Source organism: Toxotes jaculatrix, chromosome 20 (genome assembly GCF_017976425.1).
Source record: "Toxotes jaculatrix isolate fToxJac2 chromosome 20, fToxJac2.pri, whole genome shotgun sequence".
In the NCBI taxonomy this organism is placed as follows: Eukaryota; Metazoa; Chordata; class Actinopteri; family Toxotidae; genus Toxotes; species Toxotes jaculatrix.
This window is the reverse complement of record NC_054413.1, coordinates 4690092-4717126: the sequence shown is the minus strand read 5'-3', so window position 1 is coordinate 4717126 and position 27035 is coordinate 4690092. Positions and strand designations below refer to the sequence as shown.

General features: G+C 40.5%; 1 protein-coding gene across 2 annotated transcripts in view; it reads right to left on the bottom strand.

Annotated features, from left to right (window-relative positions):
- The window catches only part of LOC121200274 (cadherin-7-like), a 71884-nt gene that overhangs the window by 8339 nt on the left and 36510 nt on the right, over positions 1-27035 (bottom strand). For both annotated transcript variants that reach the window (XM_041065458.1, XM_041065459.1), the window contains 7 exons: positions 21051-21218; positions 18999-19186; positions 16444-16697; positions 15195-15331; positions 13040-13161; positions 3760-3877; positions 755-1003 (listed from right to left, as the gene is read on the bottom strand). In XM_041065458.1, coding sequence (XP_040921392.1) covers positions 755-1003; positions 3760-3877; positions 13040-13161; positions 15195-15331; positions 16444-16697; positions 18999-19186; positions 21051-21218 — 1236 coding nt within the window. The remainder of the gene's footprint in view (positions 1-754; positions 1004-3759; positions 3878-13039; positions 13162-15194; positions 15332-16443; positions 16698-18998; positions 19187-21050; positions 21219-27035) is intronic.

Genomic DNA, 27035 nt, shown 5'->3' with positions numbered 1-27035 from the left:
TGATACTGCTGCTTGTTTTATTGCTTTCCTGCAGATCTGCTTTTTGGATGAGATCTCTTTGCTTTTGCTTGGTGCTAATTTCTGCTTATATGCTGCTCCCATCTAAATGCAGACATTATTTGTGAACTCACTTTTTGTAGTCAGCTGAGGTCATTTTATTTTAGTTGTTAGTTAATTGCTGAGATCTGAGGACGTGGCATATTAGTTATTTGTTAGAACGGCATATTTGTTAGAACGGGCAGTGCGTAGTGGTGGATTGTAACTAAATGCATTTACTCATGCACTATAGTAACTTACTTGAGTATTACCATTATATACTACTCGATATTCAATACTACTTCATCACGTCTTGAGAGAAATATAATTTAAGTGCATTCAGCAGATGACACTTCTTTTACTTTAGTACAATTAGGAACGCAGGACTTTCACTTGTAATGGAGTATTTTTACATGGCTGTTTAGCTACTTTTGTCCAAGTAAAGACTCTAAATACTTTTTTTGCTGTAAACAAACCCTCATTTATATTGGTGAATAAACACAATTAAACAGTTAAATAAAATGTCATATCTAATAGGAAGAGTGACCAAAGCTGCAAAAATAAAATCCAGGTTATAAAAACTGCAGCGTCGCTGACCTCTACAAAAATGACAGACATCACTCTGAGCTTTATACCAATCTCTTCAGCTACAAAAAAAAAAAAATATCACTTGTTAGATGCACTTGCGTCTCTGACACTTCGGTCATATGGATCTTACCCAGAAGTGTGATGATGCAGCCTAAAATAGCCAGGAGGGCACCAGTGCTCAGGCCAGTCGCCGTGTAGGCCACAGCTCCGCAAGACACGGCCACGCCATCAGAGTCACAGTCACACACACGCACTGAGAGGGTGTTAGTGCTGCTGAGGGCAGGACTTCCACTGTCCACAATCAACACGGGCAGCCGATAAACAGGCTGCTCCCGCCTCCTGAAACCACCCCGCTTTGTCAGTATGGAAGCTGTGTTGTCTGCAAAATAGAGTAAACACACACATCGGTCAGACCTGAGAGAAAAAGCCTGAATTTAATTTGCATATCAACTTTATTGGCTTCAAATGAACAATGAACAATGATTTGCAGGAGGATTAACTTCTGTTCTGTAATGATGGCTGTACTTTGGTTGTGTAGCTTGAAATGATTTTACAGTATTATAAGCAGAAATGCCAACAGATGGTGTCATTAACACAATTCATTACATGACACACTGTGGCGTCTCTGCCTGGTCTTGACCACCTGTTGGCTAATAACAGCTTTGGTTTGATGGTAAGATCTTATATGAAATTTCAGCGTATGAGGCAGCCAGAGGAGAACAATGTGCCATTACAGCAGCTAAAAAAAGCTATTTCATGACAACTATATCAATAGATTGAAATGCACTTTCAAATTGAGCAGTCACAATTGAAATGTAGATTTCGCCTTGAAGGACAACTCCTTTGTTTTTCTGAGCGCTATTCAGATTGCTCTCAGAAGTCTAAGAACAAGATGAAAATGAATATAGAGATGGGTTCTTTTGTAAATGCCACATTAGTAAAATCAGCAAAATGTTCTTACGGGTGAAAAAACACACACACAGTTGGTTGATCACAGCTGCGGTGGGTTTCAAAATAAAACATTTAAAATGTTAAATAAATATGTTCTTGTACTAAGTGTGAGATATTTGGTTGTGCCTGTTATTTGTCCTCAAGGGACGTCTCTGTGCAGCAGAGCAGTAAACACATACAAGTAAAAATTAGACATTAAGACATTAAGCTACATGGTAAAAATACATAAGCACCAGAAAATAAACCTTATGTGACTGCTAAATAATTAACTCCAAAACCATGGGCTGGTGTAAATGCCTCCACTCTTCTGGTTTCAGGCTTTCCATAAGATTTTGGACACTGGCTGCAGGGATTTGCTCCGTAACTGTTTCTTTAAGGGATAGTTTGACATTTTTTGAAATACCTGTATTTGCTTTCTTGCACTGAGTTATATATGAAGGTGGTGCAGGGACTAAGCTAGCCAGTTCCCGGTTGTAGCTTCATACCAAACTGACAGATACAAGAGTGGTATTAATCTTCTCATCTAACTCTCGGCAAGAGCTATTTCCCAAAATGTTGAACTGTTCCTTTACTTCTAACAAAGTGTTTCAGTAGCCTAAACTTAATCACACTGTTGTTGACATGTGCCAATATTGCAGATAACTTTGAAAACACTAGCCTCAAATCGACACCACCAAACATAATCACAATGAGTACATTGCTGCCTGCTGATAGGGGTAAATATACAAACATACACATACTCAAACACAAGGTAGTGCATGTTCACAGAGAACCTTTCCTCGACAAAGTAATCAGAAACTGTCTTCCAGCCAAGTTGCTCTTAATCTGCTGAGAGGTTACCTAAAACATCCAGTACATCACGTAACACAGGTCTGCACTCGCATGGATTACTGTGGCAAAACCAGACTCTTCTTGCTACCTCTGAAATGTAACATGGCAGCCTTAACCGAACTCCCACATGTGTGAACAAAACACTAAGCATGGGGTATTACTTCAGAGAGTGTATCAGCTCTGCACATGTTTTTAAGGCACCGGGCATTCATTTAAGTAAGTGATGATGGAGTCAGGCACAATTTTCTTGTGTCTTTAAAGCTATATGCCAAACACTTAAGTTCTCCTATGGGAGAAGCTAATTTTCTTCATCCACCCACTGCTTTGAATGTAGGTGGTGAGCAAATCATTATAGTACAGAGGCTGTTTTCAGTTTGTGTTCTAAGGTTAAGTTATTCTGTGATCTAGTTCTCAGAGACCCCGCACTAAGCAGAACAAGGCTGTGACGTAGTGGGTTGATTCTCAGATATGCTCCAGTTGCAGAAGAAAGTTTGTTTTTGCATTCAGTTTTGATGAACAATTACCAAAAACAAGTGTAGAGCGGGAACTGTCATAGCAGAATTATGGTTTCATTTGGCAAAGCAGGGCACGCCGGGAGGCACCGGTTACTCTGCACTTCTTCTCCAGAGTCAGATTGCAGAGAAGATTGTGGCCAGATGCAGGGCAGATATAGAGAGACGGCGCGGGCAATGGCCAAAGTGTCAATTGCATTGCTGCCAGGCTCAATTCGAAGGAACTAAGCAGCAAATATACCGTATCTAACTTGACCGACACCTTTTACAGACTCCGAGGGCCACTGGCTTTTTTCTCAAGGTGGGGTTTGACTTAGCAGCTGCATGCAACAGGGCTGATCAGATTCTTGGAGATTTGACAAGAATGTATACGTTTAGTATAAGTTTAAATTAGTGAATAACTTCAGGGCTTCTGCATGGTTCACCAAGTTAAATTTAAGTCTCCATCCATCCATACTGTCCAACATACGTAAGTACTTAAGCTTTTTGCTAGAACTAACACTTGCTCACCAAGAAACTACAATGAGCTTCCTAGCTTTTGTAGCAAGCACTGAATAAACCAACTGAAACAATCTCACTTTTAGTTTATAGGTGTATAATATCTCTCGGCAGTCCACAATCTAACTAAACCAAACCGTCAAACCATTTTATAAGTGACATCACTTTTTGATTAAACTTTAGTCAAAGCATTGTGTTCCAGACCTGCAAATACCCCAGACTTTCAGACTTCTGTGTGAATATAGCTGAGAGACACTTCCATATAACCACAGATAATCTCAAAATATCAGTAAGAAAAGGCAGCCTGAAGACAGTATTAAAGCATGACATAAGGGTGTTGCACCTTTGTTATCTCGCAGGGTGAAGTTGAGGTTCCCAGCAACAGGTGCAGCAAGGGCGAAATAAAAGCGGTGACCACTCAGAGGTTCGTCCTTATCCACCGCACTGATGGTCTGGATCACCTGAACACAACAGGAACACAAAAAGACTTTCAAGATTAGTTACCATCCTGATCTTTATCCGATCTCACTGGCTGATTAGGTGTTAACTCAAGCTGTAAATTGTTTAATGTGTGCATGCAGTAAGAACTGGCTGTGATTGCCCCTCATGGTATCGCTTTGAGGAAAGCACTGTCGTCAAGCCTTTTGTATATGCATCACTTTTCACTCTGTCATAGATTTATATACACAGAGGTATAAATCTTTCTTAAAAGGCCAAGCAACAGTGTGAGTAAACTGGAGAAAATCAGCTTGATTTTGATTGATGGAAAAGATCTTATTTATAATGTTTGGCTGTGGTTTTCTGTCGTTTATCTCTTGAAGTACAGTAAGTGCTTATTTGGCAAGGGCTTGGAAACCTCTTAGGGATGAAGTGTTTTCTTTTGGGAAGTGATTTCTTCAAAACAAATCATTGTCCACTGGTTATGCTCTCAGTCCTAGTACCTAGACCATAACATGTATTTTCACCAAGGAAATGCAAACAGCAAAGTGAAAAAAAAATACACTTTTGAGTTATACATCTCTTTTTATGCTTTATTTAGGGGGTTTTAGTATGTGAACGAAAGCTTTAAAAAGAAAAATATAACATGTAAAAATGAAATATTTTTAAATAAAATGAATAATAGTCTTTTGGGGCAATGGATTCTCTTTTTCTGGCAAATATACACTATACACTTCAATCTGGACACACCCTTTGGCAGACTTTTGTTTTACTGAATCTTTATTACCATTATTACCACTATCACCCAGTAATTTAATTCATCGTTCCAGACAGCTTTTTAATCACCAGGAAATGACAGGATGTGGTCTGTTATGGACATGGACATGGTCAACAGGAGAAAGCCAAAAGCATTCCAAAGAGGGCATGGGAAAGTTTAAGTGGAGACACATAGAAAAAAATACTATGAATCTCAGTCAAAAATCACACTCCGTCATAACTCAGTCAAATCTGAACACACTGACATGAAACACATATTGATATCATTCACTCTGACATACACTTCCTGGGGATATCATTATCTCTGATAACCATCTTGAGTAAATGTCCATAAACCCTCTTAGAAATGACAGAAAAAAAAAAAAAGACTGCAGTTGTCACAGTGGTTTCTAAAAAGGCCAGTTCTGTATGTTGGTGTTAGAACGTTTCCAGATTAACAAAAACACGTCTCGTACATTTTCTCACAAAAGTCAATTTTACACTGACCTTATTAAATAAAGAAAAGAACAAGCAGCTCTTCCCATGGAAAAAAAAAAAAAAACTATTTTAAAATACAAGTATGCCACTCTGACTGGGGTTTAGATTACAGAAGGACCAGCAGGTTTGCTGAAAAACAGTAAGTAATTGCAGCTGTAATTATTACCGGGGTGAGAGTGAAAAAATAAATTTACTGACCAGGGCAGGTCAGAATCACCCCGCTTCCTCTAGTGAAATAAATCATGTCTGAATGGGGTTTAAGAGTGATTTTTCTACTGCTAACTTCTTGGAATGAAGTCACCTGAAAAGGTCTGGAAAACTGCTGTACACCCTGGGAATCTTTTGGCGTAACATGCTTCAATCAAGTGCTAGAGAGTTAGATTCCACAGCTCAAAAGGCACCGTGCTAAACATCTGAGAAGAAAGAACATTAAAGGGCTAATGCTTGTATTACACACATTATTCTTATCCTAATATCTAAAATCAGAGCTGCCTGCTTTGACCATATAAAAAATATATTCAGTGTCAGGTCAGTCCACTGAATGTTACACTGATGCTATTCAAAATAAATGCATATGTTATGCAGTGAGGCATTCCTACTTCATTATTACAAGTATGAAAATGACTCATGATAAGAACTGCTCTTGCTTGAGGCAATACAAGACAAGCATTCATATCTGTGAGTTAAAAAAGTGAATGCTATTTGTTTCGGCCCACTTTATTTTTCCCCTGCACCCAGGACTAAACAGAATCTTACTCCCTTTATTATATAGCAGTGTTGACAAATATAAATAATGCAGAAAATCAAATTACCAAATAAACCAATTTATTTACACCCACCAGCATGTGCTGTAATGATTTTTTTATTCATACAAACACGTTATCTGAAAATCAAGTTATCTCTTTTCAGCAAAAAAAAAAAAAGAAAAAAAATCCCTGAGCTTTAATTTCAGCGTCTTCTGTGCAGCAGCACTTGGCTGGAGCAAGAAAAAAAAAAGAGAAATCTCACTCAGTACATGCTGTACAGGAGAAGCATATCACACACAAACATGCCATATGGACGACAAATGATAGCCAACACGACGGCCATCAAAGTGGGTGTTACTGCAGCAGTGTCCTTATAAATTTAGATCAAGCTTCCTGAGTCCTTTGTAGGCAATCTAGAAACTCAACCCTGAGACAACTCACACCCGTGGACGGGATCCAAGAGATTCTTAAAAGAAATTCACACTAAATTATCACATATCCCAGCCCCAAACAGCTCTGTCTAACATCAAGACAAAAACAAAGTTAAAAAAATAAAAAAAGGGCAAGGAAGAAGGAAAAAAATAAAAGCCAATTATCTATCAGTGCTGAGACATGGATTATCAGTTGTCAGCTGTGATTAAATGCTGCTGGTTACAAGCTGTCAGGTATTAGGGGTTGGTGTAGGTGGTAAACGACATCCTGCCAATTATTAAAACTGGCAGGCGGGGTGAAAATTCATGAATATTTTACTCTGTTTCTTAACAAAATTAAAATAGTTGCTCTTTCATCAGCAAAAGTAATCACAAAGTATGTTTTTTTTTTTTTTTTGTTTACTGTTTGATATTGCAGCGCAAGGGAAATTTATATGGAGAGCGGAAATGCAAAAAGGTTATCTGCTCTAGTTCAAGAACATTTGGGATATCTTGTGTGTATAGAGACAGTGATGTTTGTGTCAGCTCAGATCAGTGACAGGTAGAAGCAACAATTGAGCACCTAAACATGCAGCGTACGCATGCTCGGCTGCCTATCATGAAAGCTGCCATTGATTCCGGGATCATAATAACTCACATGCCTCTCACTCTGTTATGGAAATTTCTCATCTGATAGAAACCTTTCTCTGCGGTTCTTACACCGATGATGAATCCTATACACAATTTGAACCCTTTGATGTCCTTTGAATATTGCAGATGGTTTTGGAGCTTATCTCTTTCCATTCCTCGCTGCTGAGGGAAAGGACTGTAAATCATCCTTAAATCAAACACTTTGTAATGTATAATGCCTTTCATTAGTGTGGCTCTGATGCAAGGCGTTCCAGAGAACCTTTGGTGGGGAATTCTCTAATGGTTTGAGTAGGGGACAGGAGGAGAGAGGCATGACTGTAGACATAAATTCTTGCTGAAAGACATTAACAGTGGCAGCAGACTGGTGCCTGTCGCAAGGCAAGACTGAGGAGGCCTATGAATCACAGAATTAAAGGTTTTTTGAGTTTACACACAGCGGTGTGTCAGATCAAAGAGGATATAAAAGGACAAAGGTGTCTCTATTTGTAGCTTTGGTGAGGGAAGAGGAGAACGTGCAAACAACAGAGGCATGCATACACACACACATTCCCATACACACTGACTGGCACAGCATTGATTGAAAACTCTGCAGAAGAATTAAGCCACTATGCAATGACAGTGGGCCCAACATTTCAACTTTTCACTCAGGATTTTTTTTTGTGTGTAAACAGATGTATTAAAGTTTCATTTCTTCAATTTAGACCATTTCTTTATTAATCTGTCTCTAAAAAAAAAAAAAAAACCCTTTATGTACACGACATACTAAAGCACTGGAGGAAACCTCTGAGGTAAAACTGAGAATCATTCACAAACCAACGTTCATGGCATTTCCAATGAACCTGAAACTAATGACATATGGTACTACCCAAATAAGACATGACAGGACAGTCCCATAAACCTGTAAATACAGGGAAACAAAACCCAAGCAAAAACTCAACAGACTGTGAAACAGAACTTTTCACAAACTCAAACTGCAACAAAAGGTCGCAGAGCCTTCACCTCGTAGTCATCAGCTAACGTGCACGATGAAGTGATGACTAATTTTAATGAAGTGATGACTATAGAAGACACTGACATTGCCAACTGGATAGGTGACACCTCACAAACAGTTATTAACACTTCTCACTGGCTTTCTAATTGGGGTAAATGCGCCATTTTTAATGTTGTGCCACACCACATAATGCGGATGCATATAATGCTATGAATAATTAAACATGAATACTTAAACACTTCTCATGGTGTGTATCTCAGATACATGTAGGGCTTTCAAAACAAAAATGTATTCCAACTGAAATAAGTACAAAGCATAGAAAAAGTGTTAAAAGTTGGCATGAAAAACATTACTTGGACAAAATCTCAGTCCTGTTTATTTTTTTAAAATGAGATATTTCCTGACCTAGAAGGATTTTTGTAGAGCTGTTTTTATATATTCGGTACTGCTAGTGATGTGAGCTAACGTAGCATGGCTTTCACTGAGGCTTTGGTGGGTGAAAAAATCGGAGCGATAACGAGCTTGAATAACACTTTCCTCATTTTGACACCAGCAGAGTAAACAGTACACTGGATTTTGAAATCTATTCCTTTAGTTCTTTAAAATCTGAAGTCTAGTTCCAAATGCTATATTTTTCTTGAAAGTGTCACAATTATCAGATTGTAAACTGGATATGACTAAATTTTTCATTTAATCCACTGAAAGCCCTGCTGGCAGATGAGTCACACAATAAGATCAAGCCAGTCACTTGAAAGTTGAACTAAGAGTATAAATAAGCATTGCATCAAATAGGTGGCACTCGTTGCCATGGCGATATGACAGCTGTCACCAGGGGTTGTGTTGATGAAGGAAATGGTGGGCCTGCGGTTTTCACACCCCTCACTCTCCGCTGCGCCGCCATGGCTTCCTATGACATAGACGCCCCAAACATCACCCGCATGTGACACCCGTAACTTTGTTCACCGAAAGATCAACAGCACCCGCTCACACATCCCACCCTGCTGTCATCACATGAACACAAACACACACACACACACACATACACATATATCAATTCTAATGGCAATCAATATGTGCCACACAACAAATGTCATCTTTCAGTCTCTTCTCATCTTTTTCTAAGTCGGATCTCTCGTTTCACATTGATTATCTGAATCGTTCGCTGAGACTGATCTGGTCACAAGCATGTTTGCTGGCATGATCCTGACAAGCCGGAACTGCTGAGGCTAAAGTGATCTCCTAGTGAGATCTGAGATTAAATTTGCTCCATGTTCTGTCTTTTTATAGAGCAGACAGAATGCTGCCACACACTAATGCTTTCTGCGTCCCTTGCGCCTTGACATATCTGTTTTCATCTCATACCTTGATGCAACACCTCTAATGACAACTGGCGGTGTGAAGATATTTTTTGTTGTTTGTGTGATGGATGCGACAGTTGAGGCAGTAGTTAAGAGCCGGTAAGTAAGGCAGTTTTGAACTGGGGGGAGGGGGGCTCAAATTATAACCCCGTAGGCCTCCCTTCAGACAAAACTGAGATAACTGTCGCCCATACCCAAACTGCAACTCTAATTTTAATTGAGGTTTTTGTCTGCACGTTCACAGGAGAAAGATGGCTATATTTTTTTTTTGTCTTTGTCTTGGGTGATAATCATGCTTTAAGTTGTAGAACTATAATGACCGTAATGTTTTGGGCAAGGAAAACAGGCAGTACAATCGTACCAATATAAAAATATGCCAAGTTAGCTATCAGCAGTTTCTGTTTGCAGTGTACCCATGGCTGTACAGGCAAGTATCACTGAATTACTTTCATACTGAATGAATCCTAAAAACAAGATGATTTTGAGGCAAGTTTGGGAGTTACAAGTTGAGTCTTTTTACTGAGATTTCTAACCAGATTTATGAATGTTTATTCAGCTGGGGGTGTGAAAATATTTTTTGTTCTTGGTGTGATTGATGTGACACTTGAGGCAAAAGGTAAGAAGTGGCAAGTAAAGCAGTTGTGATTGGAACCGAAAAAAGAAAAAAAAAACACTAGAAATGTTCAAGACCAGGGATTTTCAGAGTCTGACACTGTGGGCCTTCCTTCAGACAAAATCGAAACAACTATTCAAAATGGACATCAGAGATATTGATATCCTCGGGAAGTGTAAGTTACACTGAATCTGCGGCAGGCATTCAGGCACTGAAGATTTATCTCACCTAAAATTCTGAAAACCTCTGTTCTTGAGTACCAAACATTCACAAATGTTTAGGGGATGCTGAGCCTCCTCTGGGATGCTGCTGGAGTGCAGGGAGGGGCAGGGGAGCAGATTGGGGGCAGCAGAATGCCAAGTCCACTCATGTATGTAATGGTTACACTGAAGTGATTGTACAACGTGACCCCCCCCCCCCCCACCCCACCGTCCCCATTGCCCCTGCCCCCTCCACCCCATCATAATATCAGTTAATATTATGGCAGAAGACAGACGCACCGATGATCCGTAACAAGTGGCATCTCTGGAGAGAACCGGTGCCATGAGACGGCCTTAATTAGGCCTGAAAAATGGCAAGTTATTCCATCCCTGCACTCTCTGTTAATCTGTGCTACAGAGCCACAGAGTCAACTCTGGCCCCAACTGGCAAATATTATTTCATCTTTGTCGCAGCTGTGAATAAGCCAATGGGCGTGACAGCCAGTGGGCGGCCTAAGATTTTTAACAAAGCTTACAGGGAAGCAGACGCCGCTAGTACAACCAACTGTTCGCTGCTACTGCCGGACATACAGTCCACAACAGGAGCATTTTAATTAATTAGGAATCAGGGAGGTGGTGGAGCACACATCTGACAGGTTACAAGTCCACCCAGTCTGCCTGCTAACAGACAGCCGACACCTAGTTGTAATTCAAACAGTGTTTTCGTATTCAAATGTCAACCCCTCTCTTTCTCTTTGCTCTGTATGTGTTTTTGGGTGTAAATTTCATCATGAAATTTTCATTTTGCCTGCCTTCATTATTCAGTCTGAAGGTGAAATCCCACTGGTACACTTCAGTGTTGCCTAAATAGAAGACTGTATTTGAATGGGATTGAATAGAAATTGGAATTAGCTGAAAATAAAAATAAGCCTGGAGTAGTCATTCACTCTAACACAAAGGTGAAGAATATGAGAAAAAAACAAAGTCCCACTTGTGTGTGTGTGTGTGATTTTTTTTTTTTTTGGCCTTTTATTTTTGTATTTAACCATATAATAAGATATATACATGATTTTCAAATATTCCACAGGTGAAATATAAGAAATCACATATGAGTACAACACTTTCATGTACATGTAAATACCTCTTTGGGCAATAAGAGGAAGCATTTATCTACCTTCATCATTCAAAAAATTCTTTGGAACATTTCACTGCAGTTGAATTGAAGTGCAGGTAAAAACATTTCCACACACACAGTATTATGTATGTTGGAAGTGTCTTGACTGTTAGCACGGTAAAACATGCTCCGAGCTATAGCAGCCCATTGATGACTGCACCACTTTAAGACTATATGGACAGAATTTGAATGCAGCACGTCGGCTCTCCGGGTGCATGAGGACAGAGGCCTCCGTCACCAGAAGCTCCTCGCTTTACAGCAGAGTAGCTCCTAGCTACACCTGGGGGGGACCTCACAGCTCAGCTATCACTGGCATTGAGTAAGCAATCTGTCTGCTTCAGCTGAGTAATTACAGATTTGCTGTACCTTTTCCTGCTGATGATGCTGTCATGGGCCATGGCTGTTGCTATCTCCTGGGGGGCGGTTTGACTGTTGGGGAATGGCTTTGTTTCAGTATTGTCATAGTCTCTTTGCCATAATTTATCAGGCACTAGTGCGGAGAAACATACAAATTATCTGCTGAATTTGAAAGTCAGGGTATATTGATGGGTGATAGATAGTTGCTCTAAATTTGATGTCACTGAGCAACAACAATCATCTGAGGATAAGTCGCGGGATCATTAACCAAAAATAGACATTCTGTTGTGGAAGAATGCATTCTTCAATAACTAATAATATAGAGGTACTGTTTATTCCAGCAAATATTCTGTACCCTAAGGCTAAAATCTGATCAATTAAATTTGAATTTAGCAATATCTCAAAATACCTCAAGGTAGGTTGAATTTTATGTACTGAACTTCACTTTTTTTTTTCTTATTTTCACAAAACAAATGCATGGCAAACATGAACATACTTCAAACACTCAACACACAGCAAACAAATACCTGTTAGGAACTGAGAAGAAAGACCCACACTGTGGTCAAGCATCATGCACACAGTAAAAAAATAAATGCACACATGAAATATAGTCTCTCATTTTTGCAAATGAAATCATTTGCTATTTTTGTTCACCCTACCGTGAGCACAGTGACAAACAACCACGAAATATGAATGCAAATAACATATTTAAAAGGGCCTAATAGCCATTTCCAAAACAATGCATCATTCTGATCAATTGTACTTATTCAGGTCTACACGCCTCCTTTACCCTTCGCCTCTGATTGTATTTTCCAAATGCCAAGAGCAGACAAATCGCAGCCGGAGACACACAAGTCATTTAGTAACAATGAGGCCAAATGCTAAACACAGGGAAAATGCAATGCATGGCCACAGCTTCTTTTCCTGGACCAAATCTCCCAGGTTCCCTTTCTCATGATATTGTGATGCATTTAATACCCTTCTGCTCTCCGTGGTGATCATCTAATTACAAAGGGCTTCGGAACGGAAAGTCAAACCAAGGCAGAACACCACTACGTCACAACATGAGATATCACATTATGCTGTGATATTATTGTGGATTAAGACCACAGGCAGAGTGAGGCACTATCATTAATTTAGCTGGCTTTGACAATATGGAATGAGAGTAACATCTCTAATGAACGATAACACCTACAAAACCTGCTATTAAATCATAAGGATGTGTCTCATACTAATGATACCGTCTCCCTGGAATGACCTCGAGCTGTGGATTGAGTATATGCACAGTGGACTTATTTTGAGGAACAAGAAAGACTTTTAATGGCTTTGAGAGTCAGCAGGCTGTCTTTGTGAGTCAAACCTCAAGCAAGTGTGGGGAGAGAAAAAAGGAAGAAAAGCTGGACCAACTGCAGGGACATTTCAGAGTCTTACCTGTCCTGGTATGGCATTTTCACAGAGGAGAGTTTCATAGTCTATGGCAAAGACCGGGGCATTATCATTTATGTCCAGCACTGTAATGAGAGCGATTCCTTTTCCAATTTGGGTTGGGTCCTCTGAAAGAAAAAGAGAAAACAGCCCCTGTTTATGTCAAAGCCTTGAGAAAACTTTCTTTTACACACTTTAATTCTGCCTTAACTTCACGTTGATGCACTTGGCCAAATTATGGAATATTGATCTTTCTCATGTTTTTTAATTAATCACAAAGGAGGAGAAAAAAAAGTGCTGCTGTAATGAAATATGCAGTGTTCTTCCAACAGCTGGCATCCTTACCCTTTCTGCTGTGGATAAGCCAAAGTGATTTCACTCGGTTCAGGCTTGTTGTCGGGGAAGGCTGCGTGTGTGAACAGTGGGCTTCACGCCTCTGTCTGCCTGACACGCACTGATGGCTAAATGGCTGCGTCTGAGTGCAAGATGATGATTTAGCCTGGCGTCGCCGCCATGCCAGCCAGAGATGACGCGCTGACATTCGGGCCGGCTGATTTGATGGTGATAAAAAGGACGTAGGGAGCCTCGGGCCACAGACTTGTTGTCATTGGCGTGGTCCGGGCAGAGCGGATGAAATGTGAGTGACTGCAGCTCAAATGCACAACATCCCTCAACCAAAGAGTCCCTGCACCCTCTTCAGTTACAAAGAACCCATTTACTATAAATACTGTCATAAGGCGTACAGGGCAGTGGATTTCGTTGCCAGTCCATGAACTTGAAGATGTTCTCAGCTGAAAACAGCGCCCGAGTGTCACTATGTGTCAGAAGCTAGTACCTCATGCATGAGGGACTGTTGTGACATTTCATATGGCTATTATTATGTGCTGCCTTCTCTTTGTTGCTATATCAGGCAAGCGCTCACATTCGGGAATCAACCGAGTAGTGTGTCTGTGCGCCGTTAGATGTAAATAAAAACACATCTTTGAAGCAAAGAGTGATAAAAAGATTCTGAAAAAAAATGAATACCCTTTTTCACACTGTTCAGTCTGAAGATGTGAAAGCAGAGGAACTGACAGGCTGGTTGTCTTTTTCAACTTATACTGATGTGATGCAGCTGTCTAGAGCAGTCAGCAGATCATGTGCTGATGATTGTTGTCCATTGTGTTTGTGTGATGGCGGTGGAATGATAGGAACACTGGGAGAAAAAAAAAAAAGAAAATGCACTCGTGTCCTTGGAGCCATTGAGAGATGAACAAAAAGGCATGCGGCAATTCTTCACATCACATTAACATAGTTCACCCGTGGGTGAGATAGCCCACCCTTAGTCAGCATCTCGGCCCCACTCAGGGAGACATGGAGGTCAAAATGACCGTCCTGTGCGTGAATTAACATTCCCCGACAGCCCTACAACAACCCCAACAATTGTGTTGTCCACAGCAGAGAAGGCTTTGGGATATTATGAAGAGGATAATAGCACAGAGAGGACCTAAGGTTTATACTGGTGACAAGCTAACAAGCTAATTGACCATTCGCTAAACCCCAGTGGCAGATTTACCACTCAAAATTCTTTCTTTTTGAAACAATGGGTCCCTGATTTCAGACAGAGGTACACAAAAGCAGTCTTCTCATTTCTAAACAGTGGCCATCAGTTCCAATTAAAATGACAACTGTCAGTGGCAGATTTTTTATGTTTCTATCCAATAAAAGGCTTACAAATGAACTTGATGGCTACACATATATCTTACTATAATAAAGCTGAGGCTAAAGCTAACAGGTTCCAAAAAGTCAGCATCCTTACCAGCTGATGATCCATGCAGAAGACATGAAAATAAGGAAACAGCATTGTTTACGTATTGGTGTGCAGAACCAGTTTGTCATATCATATATGACAAAAGTTTCAAACACTATACACCTTAACAATATGATTTAACTTTAAAATAAGGAATAACCATTATGTTTGGTGAGTATAACACTGGATAAGAAAAATCTGATCAATTTGGAAAGGCTAAAAATGATCACCCTCCACACCCTTTAAAAGTATCATCTTACTTAAGGTTGTTTAGCTATGACTGAACAGTCAATGTTGGGCAGATGGGTTTAGCGAACAGTCAATTCTGACCAGTCTTGCAGATTTCAGAGTGTTTGCTGTAAGTAAGCTTACGGCTCTCAATGGCAAAGATGGTGAGGTTGTGGACTGAGTTGGCCTCTCGGTCCAGAGGCTTGGCTGTGCTGATGACCCCACTTAAGGCGTCCACATTAAAGAAGCGCTCCAAGTCTGTGTTCCTGTCTATGGAGTACCTGCACACAAACACACAACCACACACATAACCATCATACTTTTAAAAATTGCTTTTGAACAATGGTATTGATCTTACATTTTAGCGTTCTTCTAAGTAAAAATTATAATAGTTTTCTTCCATCAAACTACAACTCTTTCTGTTGATACATTTCAAGCTTTTTATCAATTATCAATGAACCATGTTCACACTTTATATAACATGTAAGATTTTTCTTTTATCAGTGCCATAAAAGTGCAGATAATTAACACAAATGCAGAGATTACTTGAAATTCAGCATGCAACAGGCGCCAGGAACTTTTTACCACGAGTGAAACAAAACCCTATTAAATTTTGATAAAACTGAAGGCTGTCTACTTGTCCCTCAGCACACAACGCTGATCAAATCCTTTCAATACACAGCAACTCGTATTTCTAGAGAAAATTACAACTTCAATTAGCCTACATCCAAAGGGTATTATTGCAATGTAATTTGACTCTTGTGGCTGCATTAGTTCCACAATAATTTTAATTTCAACAGATGTAGTGAAATATATTGCAGACACTAATAACAGTCACAGGAGCAAAAAGAGGCAATTTACAGCTACAATGGTGCAGTAATTTGATTTTCTGATTAAGATTACTAACAATCCTAACAGACCAAGAATACCATACAATATTCATTCAATTAATGCAAAATAGGTAGGAATCTTGAGAGTGACACAGCACAGATTGGCAACGTGAGTGCTTGTTTTGAGTCATAAATGCCACGGCACAAGTGTTGAGCCTTGACCCTCCTGCAGGAATGCCCTTCTCTTGTTCAAGATGGCATTTCACTTTTGCAAATGCTGCAGTCCTTGGCCACCCCACCATCTGGCACTGTCTCTGTGACAGCCACACGGGGACTTCCGAGGGTCTGCAGATTCTTTGTGATTGTAGATAATGTGGAGCAGTTGACTGGTTTAGCCCATTAGTCTTCTTTTCTTTACTGCTTCGTTTTATTAGGATCCTTTGGGAATCTCAGAGTCCCTTTATTCTATAACAAACAGATCTAGAAAAATAGTCTCATCAAAGGGGCTGAGAGAGCATATAGATTTAAAGTTGCGTAATAGCATGTGAGCAAATCGTTAGTACCTGATGGCACTGTTGGAGGTGTCTGGGTCATGGGCAGAGACCCTCCCGATTGAGGTGCCCACTTTGGCGTCCTCCGAAACAACCATCTTGCTAAGTGGTGCGGAAAAGATGGGTGGCTCGTTCACATCTTCCACCGTCACCTTGACTGATGTTGTGTCGCTAAATGGGCCTAGGCTCAAGAAGTTGGAGTCAATATTCCTGTTTGTGGCTTCGATTCTCAGAGAAAAGCTGCTTTTAGTTTCGAAATCTAGGGGCTGGAGGAGACACACAGGAAGGATACACAACATAAGAGAGACATCTTCACTTTTCTTGTCAAAATAAGAGAGGTAAGCTATGAGATAGCACAGACGTTTTGTATTGGAAATGTAAGGACTGCACCGCTATACCTACTCCACATTTTCAGGCAGTTAAGAGTGAAGGAACAGTTTATATATGTATGTAAATCTGTAAATCATCCATAAAAAGCTGAGATATTGATCCCAATTAAGGATGTGGACACTAAAGACCCATTACAATTTAAAATGCAGTCAGACTTAAACAAAGTCATTTGCTGATGGATTATAGCTAGTTTGTGCTGTGAAAGCAATTATATTGATTTTTAAAAAAGGCACAACATATTGTGAAAAGTGTTGTGAAATGAATGCTTTTGAAACATTTTGTCATTTTGTCTGGCTTATTGAACTCCTCATTGCAACATGTAATATACTGCAGGAGAACATTGATTTGACTCTTTCACCGTTGGTGACTCTCCCCAATGTTGTAATTGTCAGACTTTGCTGCAAAACAAAGGATCAAATCGGCCCATCTGACAAGTATTGCTAGTGCCCAACAATGGCTCTCTCTCTCCTACAAAAGAGCTGCAGCAATGAACTGTCACATCCATGTGGCCTGAGGAGACCATTTCAAGTCCTCTGACACCCTGAAAATGTGAAGTAAGACCCATGAGCTCTGAAGCGTCCAAAAATGAGGCAAGAAAGTGCAACAAGTTTCCTGAATAAATGAATAAGTGGCTTTGTTACACGCTTAACTAGGAAGTTTTTATTTATTTATGTAGGTGGGTGTCAGTGAGATTATTTATAGCATCTTGGTTCCCATGGTGAGAGGACTGTTTTTTAAGCATTAAAATCTCTCTGTTCCTTTCATCAATCACTACAGCAATCTCTGAGATGTCTGTTGGTTCTGTAGATAGTGCAAGTCTGGAGCTGTTGTGGTAGTAAATCTTTGAGTGACCATGGGGTGTTTACTTCGATCAAAGGTGTTGGAGATAGTCAATTTTGATTTGTCATTAGTGATTATCACTTAATACAAAGGTGCAGAAGACATTTTGAAACACAGTGACACAGATGAAGAGGATGAGAGGGAACCTGGGAGAGGCAGTTAGACTAATATCCTCCAGTAAACAAGCATATGCTGCCTGGTGGGTACAGATCACAGTGGATCTAGAAACAACTGTGAAATGGTACCAACATTTTTACATTATTCCTGATTATTACAAATAACAAGAACAACAACAAAATTGTTCAGCTAAATGGCATTGTGTAGGATTCAAATACAACGATTTTGAATTTAAAAAAAGGTACATTATTGGACCTAAACCAAAGATGTTAGTCCATCTTGACTTCACCATGTTTATGGCTCTCAGCTCCAAGCCCATTATTCCCTGTTGAATCTTCAGAAATGGCCACAAATATACAATTTTATTTTTACAAAGGGCTCAGACAGTTTTCTTTGGTTTCTTTTGAACAGTTGCACAATGTAGTTTTCTAGAAAACAGTAGTAAATAGCACATTTGTTGGGGACCATTTTTAGCTGTGGATTGATATGCATTTGGTGATCTTGTGTGTATTTACAGCAGCAGGATGGTGTATGTGGTACTGACTTAGAAACTACAGAGCCCATGTTCATCGTAATGAAGTTACATGTCATCTAGTATGTGCCTCCCTGATGTCTTTTTAATAGTTTTTGGCCAACAATGGAGGTTTATTGCACAGGGGAATGAGCTACTATATATTAGGTTTTCTGTAAATATAACTTTTACAGTAAGTCGACAAAGTTGGTGATGTTGTGATGTTGGTGATTCATCCAAGATTTTAGAATTGTTGAGTATATGTAATACTAAAGATTTGACATCCAGTAAGATTTGTGTATCCAGCACAGCAGTACTGTAAATGTTGTGATAGTAGGTGGTAGCAGGTGGGAAAAATTGAGCACTTTGATGTTGTATATTTTTCAGGTAGAAAAAGGAACAGAGTTAACTGCAGATGCATAGTCACACCACTCCAATCTATATTCTAAGAAACATTTAATGCCATACCAGCTGCTCACACACAGGGATTTAGCCAACAGCCTGAAAATTTTCCCCTATGTCTCACTGACTTTCAGAAGTGAGGGTTCAGTGTCATTTATGGGCAGAAAGTCATGGTACAAATATTTTAGTTTCTGACAAAAATATTCACCACAGGCTCTATTCACAGTCTGACTGAACAGGGATTCTTAATTCCTTACTGGTGTATTTCTGTTGTGTTATAAAAACTAGCCTGTTTTTCATGCTGTACCTTTAGCAGAATGATGACCCCCTCTTGTGTATCCTCATCCGTTGTTATGTTGAACATGCCAGGCCCGTCTCCGTCCATGATCCTGTAGTCCATCTCCGCGTTAGAGCCTATATCGGCATCCGCCGCTTTAATTCTGGCCACCACAGATTGCACCGGCAGCGATTCCAGCACTGTGTACTGATAGCTCTCTGGAAAAGGATGGACAGGAGTGGATGCTAGTAATGGATGTGCTTATTTCGCTACCAACTCACCTTCAAGCATCTCAGCTTTTGTTATACCCCTTCAACTTTGATTTGGCTGTGTGGCTCCTCAAATTCAAGCTGCATAACACAGACAGGCAGCAGTAGTGACACATATGGAATAAAGCACTTTACTTTAACTTCAACTTCATACTGCAGCATAGCTAGTGGAGACTGCAATGGAAAAGTAAAATATACAGTTAACAAAGCAAAGACCCATTTCTCGTTTTCACATTTCTGCAACTTCTACAGCTGGAAGAGTATATATAGCAAACTACAGAACTTCCTAAATATTTTCTGGATGTAATGGATTATCTCTTCAACCAAAAAAAGACAAAGTAAGAAAAAAAAAAAAAACAGGAGTCATAGTTAGATTCCTTTGGTACCTTTCAGAGGATGAAATGTCCACTCGAAGATTCTATTACTCTGAAACTCTCCATTGTGTTCCCTGAGCTTTTGTCTGACACTTTTTATTTAAAGTACTCTTAGAATAAAGAGGGGAATCATATTCATAATCATAATCTCCCCAATCACCATGGCAGAGCTCATTACCAGACCTTTCTGTGTTCCTCACAGTGTCTCCCTCAGCCACCGTCTAAATGCTAATCTGCCTGACATTGTTTGCCGCCATGTAATCTTTATAATGGCTTTTTAATTTGCCGTGGAATAGCAGCTCTTTAAAAGACCAAAAAATTGCTTTCCTCCCTCCGTTTTGCCCCTACACCTACCTCTTTTCGCTTCTCCCCCCACACTCCCCCTAGCCTGTCCTCTCATGCAGCTAACCTTGGCTTCTTTCCCTTCGCCTCTTCCAAGGACTAGCAACAGCTCCTGGATTCTATCAGCTCTGATGCTCCATAATGGTCTATCGATTCTGACCCATGACCCTGTGAGTGCGACAGCAGGAGCAAAACCCAGAACTCCTCCAAAGTCTCTTTCTTCCCAGTGTGACAGCACTGGGTTAAAATGGCACTGATGACTTGTTGTGCAAACTTGAACCTTTCTTTCCCCCCAGGGGCCAGCAAATTCATGGCAGTCCAATGGTGAGTGCACCAGCCAGACAGTGTTTGGGCTATCAGCGGTAAACCGATTGCCGGAGCTTCGGATTATCATGAGAAGCACTGCATGCCTTTGAATCCTAAAGCTCGGCCTGGAACCCATTAACAGCCCGTGAAATAGGCCGACAACAAAAAACGGAGCCTGATTGATCCTGGTATCCAACGCTGAAGCAGCCCCCAGCTCTGATGAAGAGTAAAGCAGGGAGGTGCACACCTTGCAGGAAGGCCGTTTTTTAATTTGGTCATAAAAAGTCCAAATGTTTGCTGAAAACACAAATCCAGGGAAGTTACAAAGATAAAGAGCGAATGGGGTTAGGAATCCGCTTAACATAATCTTAGAAAAAGTTTAATGACAAGGATTTAATGAGTGTGTTTTGCTTCTAAGATTTGTGAGTATTTTCTGTTCAACTTTATTCTGCTGGACATTAGAGGAAAAATAATGCTGCAGTGTTGTTACAGATAATATAGAAAATTTAGTATTTTCCAGTTACTTCTTTTCAAGGGTGGAATAACAGTCCAGCCTTTTCTGTGCCACTGCATTCATTGTATACACAGTATGCCCTCATTTGGTCCTCTGAGTTCAAGTGGTTTTTCAGCAATAACAGATCTTTAAAGGCCCATTTGGCTGGATCGTAAACACTGCAAATGGAGCAAGAAGGTGGTGGTTTTATTCTGATTGCTGAGCAGCTGGTGAAAAAAAATGGAATGTACTGTACATGACAAGCTTAATTGACCTTATAGGGACAAGAGAGTCTTACTCTGAGTGAACCGAGGCGGGTTGTCGTTGACATCAGTGAGCGTGACAGTGACAGAGGTGGTGCCGGACAGGCCACCCATCTGTCCGACCATGTCTTTGGCCTGGATGACAAGCACATACTGGTCCCTCGTCTCCCGGTCCATGTTTGGCAGAGCTGTTCTGATGACACCTGAAAAGAGAGACAGAGAGGAAGAAAAATATGCTTTTAGTGGTTCAGAAAAGACGTACACCCGCAGTCCTGTCAAGATATCAGCTCAGGTACCTCTTCATCAGCACTACCTGTCATGTTCCAAATTGTGTGATCTGAATTGCCTTTAAAGTAGATGTTCCAAAAGCAGATAGCCTACAATAATGTTTTCATATGAACTAAAGCGCTTGGTATATTTGGTAAACTTTACATTTGAACTAATACCTTTCGAAGTGGCAGAATTTGGATGTTTCAACCATTTCCTTTTTTGCTTTTACTTATCAAATAGTAATTTCTATTTCAGAATTAGTTTTTCCACATGTCTGCTGTTAACTGCAGAAGTACCTCCTGGGGTACAAGCACCCCAGGTTGAGAATCACTACTTTAGGTGACAAGAAGAAAATATGTTTGATAAATAGGTTATGTTCCTGTTGTTTTCATCTGTATTTTGCTAGTTTTTCTTCCTTCAAGAAGACTGATTGTTGTCAGAACTTCCCCATAGAGCTTTAAATGCCTCTAGCTTGCTGCAAGTGTTGGGTTTTACAAAAGCATAAAAAAATCTTGAACACCATCAAACAAAAAGTGACTAAAAGACATCAACAAAATTGCATTTAATGCTCTGAAATTATTTAAACTACCAAGCTGGCTGGCCAGTAGAACACTCAGGGACTGTAAGGCTCTATTCATGTCAAAATGTATGAACTGTATGTATAAAAATATGGATTCAGACAGGAAAAACCTGTTCAAATCAACCCTTCAAGTAGCAATTACAGGAAAACATGACTTGGGGTTAATGGGGGATGTCCATAATGGCTGGTAGCTTGTTTACACAACAGCAATGAATTCTGACTCTTCTGTGCCCTCAAACGTGCTGTCACTCCAAACAGTTTAGCAGTCTGACATATGATGAGGTTAATGTTAAGACGCTGTCAGAAAAAAGAGCACATGCAAGGGGACATTTTAGCTGCCAGGGGAGACATTATCTGTCTGTCCCCCTGTCATGATTGATCTGTATCAGAAAAGCATCAGAGATGCGACAACACTGGCATCAAATGACTGGCATTTGTCTGTAGTTGTCTGTTTGCACCTGAGCTGCTGCATATAACAGCTACTGTTAAGCCAAGTTGTGGTACACATGCACAAAATACTGAAAAGCCTGAAGAGAAATCGTTTCATTAATGACATTTTTCTAATCTCAACTTTATCTCTTGACTACAAAGATGATAATTCCACAAAAATTAACGCCACGCATTTAAATGCAAAGAAAAATGTCCTAATCCTTCAAAAGCAATCACTGTTGCTTTCAAAGTTAATGACTTACCACACAATGTGTTTCATTCATTAAATGGCACTTATTAAAGATTCCTACAGAACATGGAAGATTACTCATTAAGAACCTCACAAAGCCACAGCACACAGTTCCCGAATGAATGAATCATTTTTAGTTGCTTTATCGTATTCACAGCCTGATGAAGCAGATCAAAGGGGGGGGGGCTCTTGCTTAGAGTTTGCACCTGAAGAATTTCTCATAATCCTTTAAATTACACAGAAATTTGACATGTAATTGAGGTCCACTCTCACGAGGAAGAAAAAAAAGCTGTGCCCTTGACGAGGACTGTGTTGTTTCTAGACATGACATTACCACGAATGTTTGGAGGTTTCAGTGACAGATTTGAAGAAGCAGAAGTATTTTTTTTTTTTTTTTTTTTTTTGTTTTACACAAAGCTTCATCAATCACCATTTTTCTATGGACAAAAGATCAAATTACATATTGTGGAAGGTGTATCTTATCAGTGCATATTACAGACAATTATCATCCAACTGTGTTTTTGTGTTCCAGTTGCTTTATGATTACAGACACAACTTCACTGTTTTGACATAACAATAACCTTGTTTCTAGTCAGGGCAGACAGCTGTTTTCTGTGAAAAACCTCTAATAAACCCAGTGTAAACTACCAGACCAGCCTCAAATGGCAGTCAGTGTTAGTAACTAGCTGGTGAACAACATGGAGCATTGAGCTGCTGCAAAGCCAGATATTTGCTGCAGGAGCTGGTGCAAACCAAAAGCAGAGAAAAAGGGAGGATGAATATTGGACTTAAATTCATCAGATCGCAAGATAAACAACTCAACAAATGAATGTTCATGTGGTTCCGTATCTGCAGCTTGCTAATTGGAAAGACTTCATAACATGACATTATATAAACAGTAATACCATATGATTTTATGCCCAGTGCATCAGTTGGTCCGATAAGGGTTAATGTAACATGTTATTCACACAAACCTTTCCTCCCTAACCCAAAACCACAAACCGCATCACTGCATGCCTCAAATAACCCCTGTTCTTCCTTTAACCTGAGCAAGGATTTAAAGTCTGGTTCTCGTTGGAATAGAGGTACAAGCACAGATACACTCTCTCTCTCTCTCTCTCTCTCTCTCTCTCTCTCTCTCTCTCTCTCTCACACACACACACACACACACACACACACACGTAGAATTCACAATTAAGCTCAATCCAGGAAACAAAGGAGGGAGGACAAACAAAACAAGAAAAGTGGGTCAAAAGACTTCAAGAGAAAAATGAAGATGCCTTTTGACCGTCAATTGTGGCTGTACGTGAAAATAAACAATTCCATTAGGTGTTTAAATTTTCTCTCCCTGCCATCCTTTATTCATGTCATTACAGTCCCTCTAGCTGAAAACTGTTAATGGCTGCTTTAACTAAATGGCTCAGTTAGCTAAATTATAGTGAGCTGTCCACTTCTTTTCTCCAAAGTCCCTGCCAGTGGGCTTACAGTGGGATGACTGTGGTCAATAAAGCAGTAATCTGTTGCTGTAGCACTACAAAACATGCCATTTCAGGCCTGCATCAAATAATGAACTGTGGGATGTTCTCATTGAGCGCAGAGGGAGAACACGGCTGCTTTTCTCTCCTTTGGTTAAGCCTCAACGACAAAGTCAAAACATGTCATGTTTTTTTTTTTTTTTTATAGGAACGCCTAATGCCTTTATGCTGAGAATTTAGGCCTCTGTCTGTGTGCTGTGGACATTCACCCATCTGCTCTGTTTATCCCTTACATCCTTCCTTCATCCATCCATTCATCACTTTTCTGTTGCTTCTTCCACAGTGTAGCCTCATAGCCAATTAAAGAGCACCACCACTGCTCTGGTGCTTCCTGTAGTGACACCTGTGAACCCTGTTTACTGAGTTGCATCAGGAAGGTTACTTCTAGCCTTCAATCCAGCAAGGCTCCCTTAATACTAGCTAGACACAAACAGAACAAAACTTTTCTGTTATCTACTCCATACAACACCACCACAGGGACAAAGTGTGTATGTCTACACTTGAAAGAGGTATTTTTAAACGTTCGGGAGCGGTAAAGCTGAGGAGGAAGCTGGATAATGGTTGGATTATAATAACAGCTGCAACGGATGGCTCCTGAAAGGTGAAATAAAAAGATGTTAAGTTTATGCAGCCAGCAGTGAGACAAATGAATGCTTTCACTAAACCATAGATAGGCTTCACACACAATTGATATACTTATTTAATATCAGCTTGGTGTGTTGGAGCCTGAGAGATATTGGCTGTGGTTAATGATGCCATGAATCCTGATTTCAACCCACAAAAAAAAAAAGAGAAGAAAAGAAAAAAAAGAGCGTCATGTTTCTCCTCCCGCCTGGCCAGAAGCACACACTTCTCACCGAGCGACACTGCTAATCCACACAGTGATGTTGCAAGGCTGTTGTTTGTCTGCTGGGTGCCAGCCCCCTCACTCTCTATCTCTGTTACCCCGTGCGGCGCTGGTGTCATTCCTGGGGAGCTGGGATGATTAAAATCCTTCTGTCGCTATCGTGGCACGGCCTCGCATTGCGCCGTGACTCCTTGCCTCCGGTGCAAGCCAGACGCATTGTAGCCATGCATTTATCTAGCTGTCTCCACACCACTGGCGGCAGACGGGTGGGCCATGCTCCCTGCTAAAGCCCAGATACTTGACATTTGTCTTGGGAAGACAAAATAAAAGTGCAGACTTTGGAGGGAGCCTCTGGCTCTGCGTGCAGCTATGAGAGGTACTGATGAAGGTGATGAACACTTAAACATGACGGGTGCAGTATGTGATTTGCTGAACCCTCAGGCGGTCCACATACAAGGGATAGATCCCATAACACAAAAACAGGCCATACAAACAGGGAATAAAACCTCCAGCCCAGGTAGTTTATTACTGAGTGACATTCAAGGATCATGCTCTAATCATGGGTCACAGGGAAGCACGAGTGTGAAGGGACCCCATGATGATACAGTACAAAGGATCCAAGTGTCATTGAAAGACATCATTATGTCGAGCATGTTATAGAACGTAAGATCCATTCATTTGTAATGTTAAGCTGAAATGGAAGTGTGTTCATCTGTGCACACATCCCAGTGTGTGTTGTTTTGTGATTGGAATTAAAAAATTGCACCCCCTTCTCTATATTACCTGCCTGAACAGCAGGAGGCAGCCAGATTTATATCTAGCCTTCAGCTGTAATGTTCTCGATTTGGTGCAGCCGCCACAACAAGAGTCTTGCAAAGAGGCACAACGACACACAGCTTTAAAGATGAAGCTAAAGAAAAGCACGCCTGATTTTAAAAAAGGCCATTCTAATATCTTAATCACATGCTGATCACAGCGAGCTCGTCTCCTCTTGACCTCAGCGTCGCAATTTCACATGTGAAGAGCCAGAGAGGCTATAGAGTACACAAGGATTGGACCTGGCCTTTTTCTTTATTTGAGCTTTTCAGTTTAATTAGATTCTCAGGCAGACACAAAGCTCGGTCTGTCCAGGCTTCCATCACCTGAGTACCTGTCATATTCAGATGTCATACTCGTGTCGCTTTGAGAGGCAAGCCATGTCTCATCTTAAATAACCCCTTCAGAATGTAATTAATCCTCTCATTCAGGCACCTGGCATTTCCTACTAACTAAATTCTTCTTTTGTTATTCCAGCCATTGAGGTTTGCGAGCATGCATGCATACTTAGCAGTGCTAATGTGCGTGGATAATTGTCTCTGAAGGACTTGCCATATCACCAAGGTGTATGGAGCTGGAGGCAGCTGTTCAAACCTCCTTGAGCCTGCCATCAATTAGAACGCAGTCCTTAACAGCATTACCATTTCAGCTTCACCTTCAAACTAAACTACAAGCTATCAATCAATATATATTACAAAATGCTGTCTTAACTGAGCACTTTTAGGTGCTGCAACTTATGTAATTTGCCGACATTATGCATTGCTTGGAAGTTATTGGAGCTATTCAGGATTAAGTACTTTTCCCAAGGGCACCTTGTAGATTCAATTTGGGATTAAGAACCAGAGTAAAGAGACTTGTTAGACGAAAGAGAGCCAGGATGCTACCCACCTAACACTGGGTCAGATGCATCCTCCTCCCCCTCTGACCATTAGCCCTCTGCCACTTAATCGCTAGTGCAGTATTGCAGTGTGGAGCTTAGAGTGTATTTCAGCCCAGGCACTTTGTCAAAGTCACCCTCTGCTATGGCCCAGGCGTGTGCTGCAAATGGGACTAATTAGTAACTTGCTAAGACAGAAGCACAACGCTCATCCCACAGCACTCAATCCTGGGTTGCTGTCTAAAAGCTAGTGCCTCTCCCCCTGAGTGTATTCTGTAAGATACATGGTATTGACAATATGTTAAAAACTAACAGTTAACACAAACAACACAGACCTCTTTCACAGCCAGTACTGAAGGCGGTCGCAATATTTAACACCTGTAGAATATAATGGCATTTAAAGTAAGACTATGAAA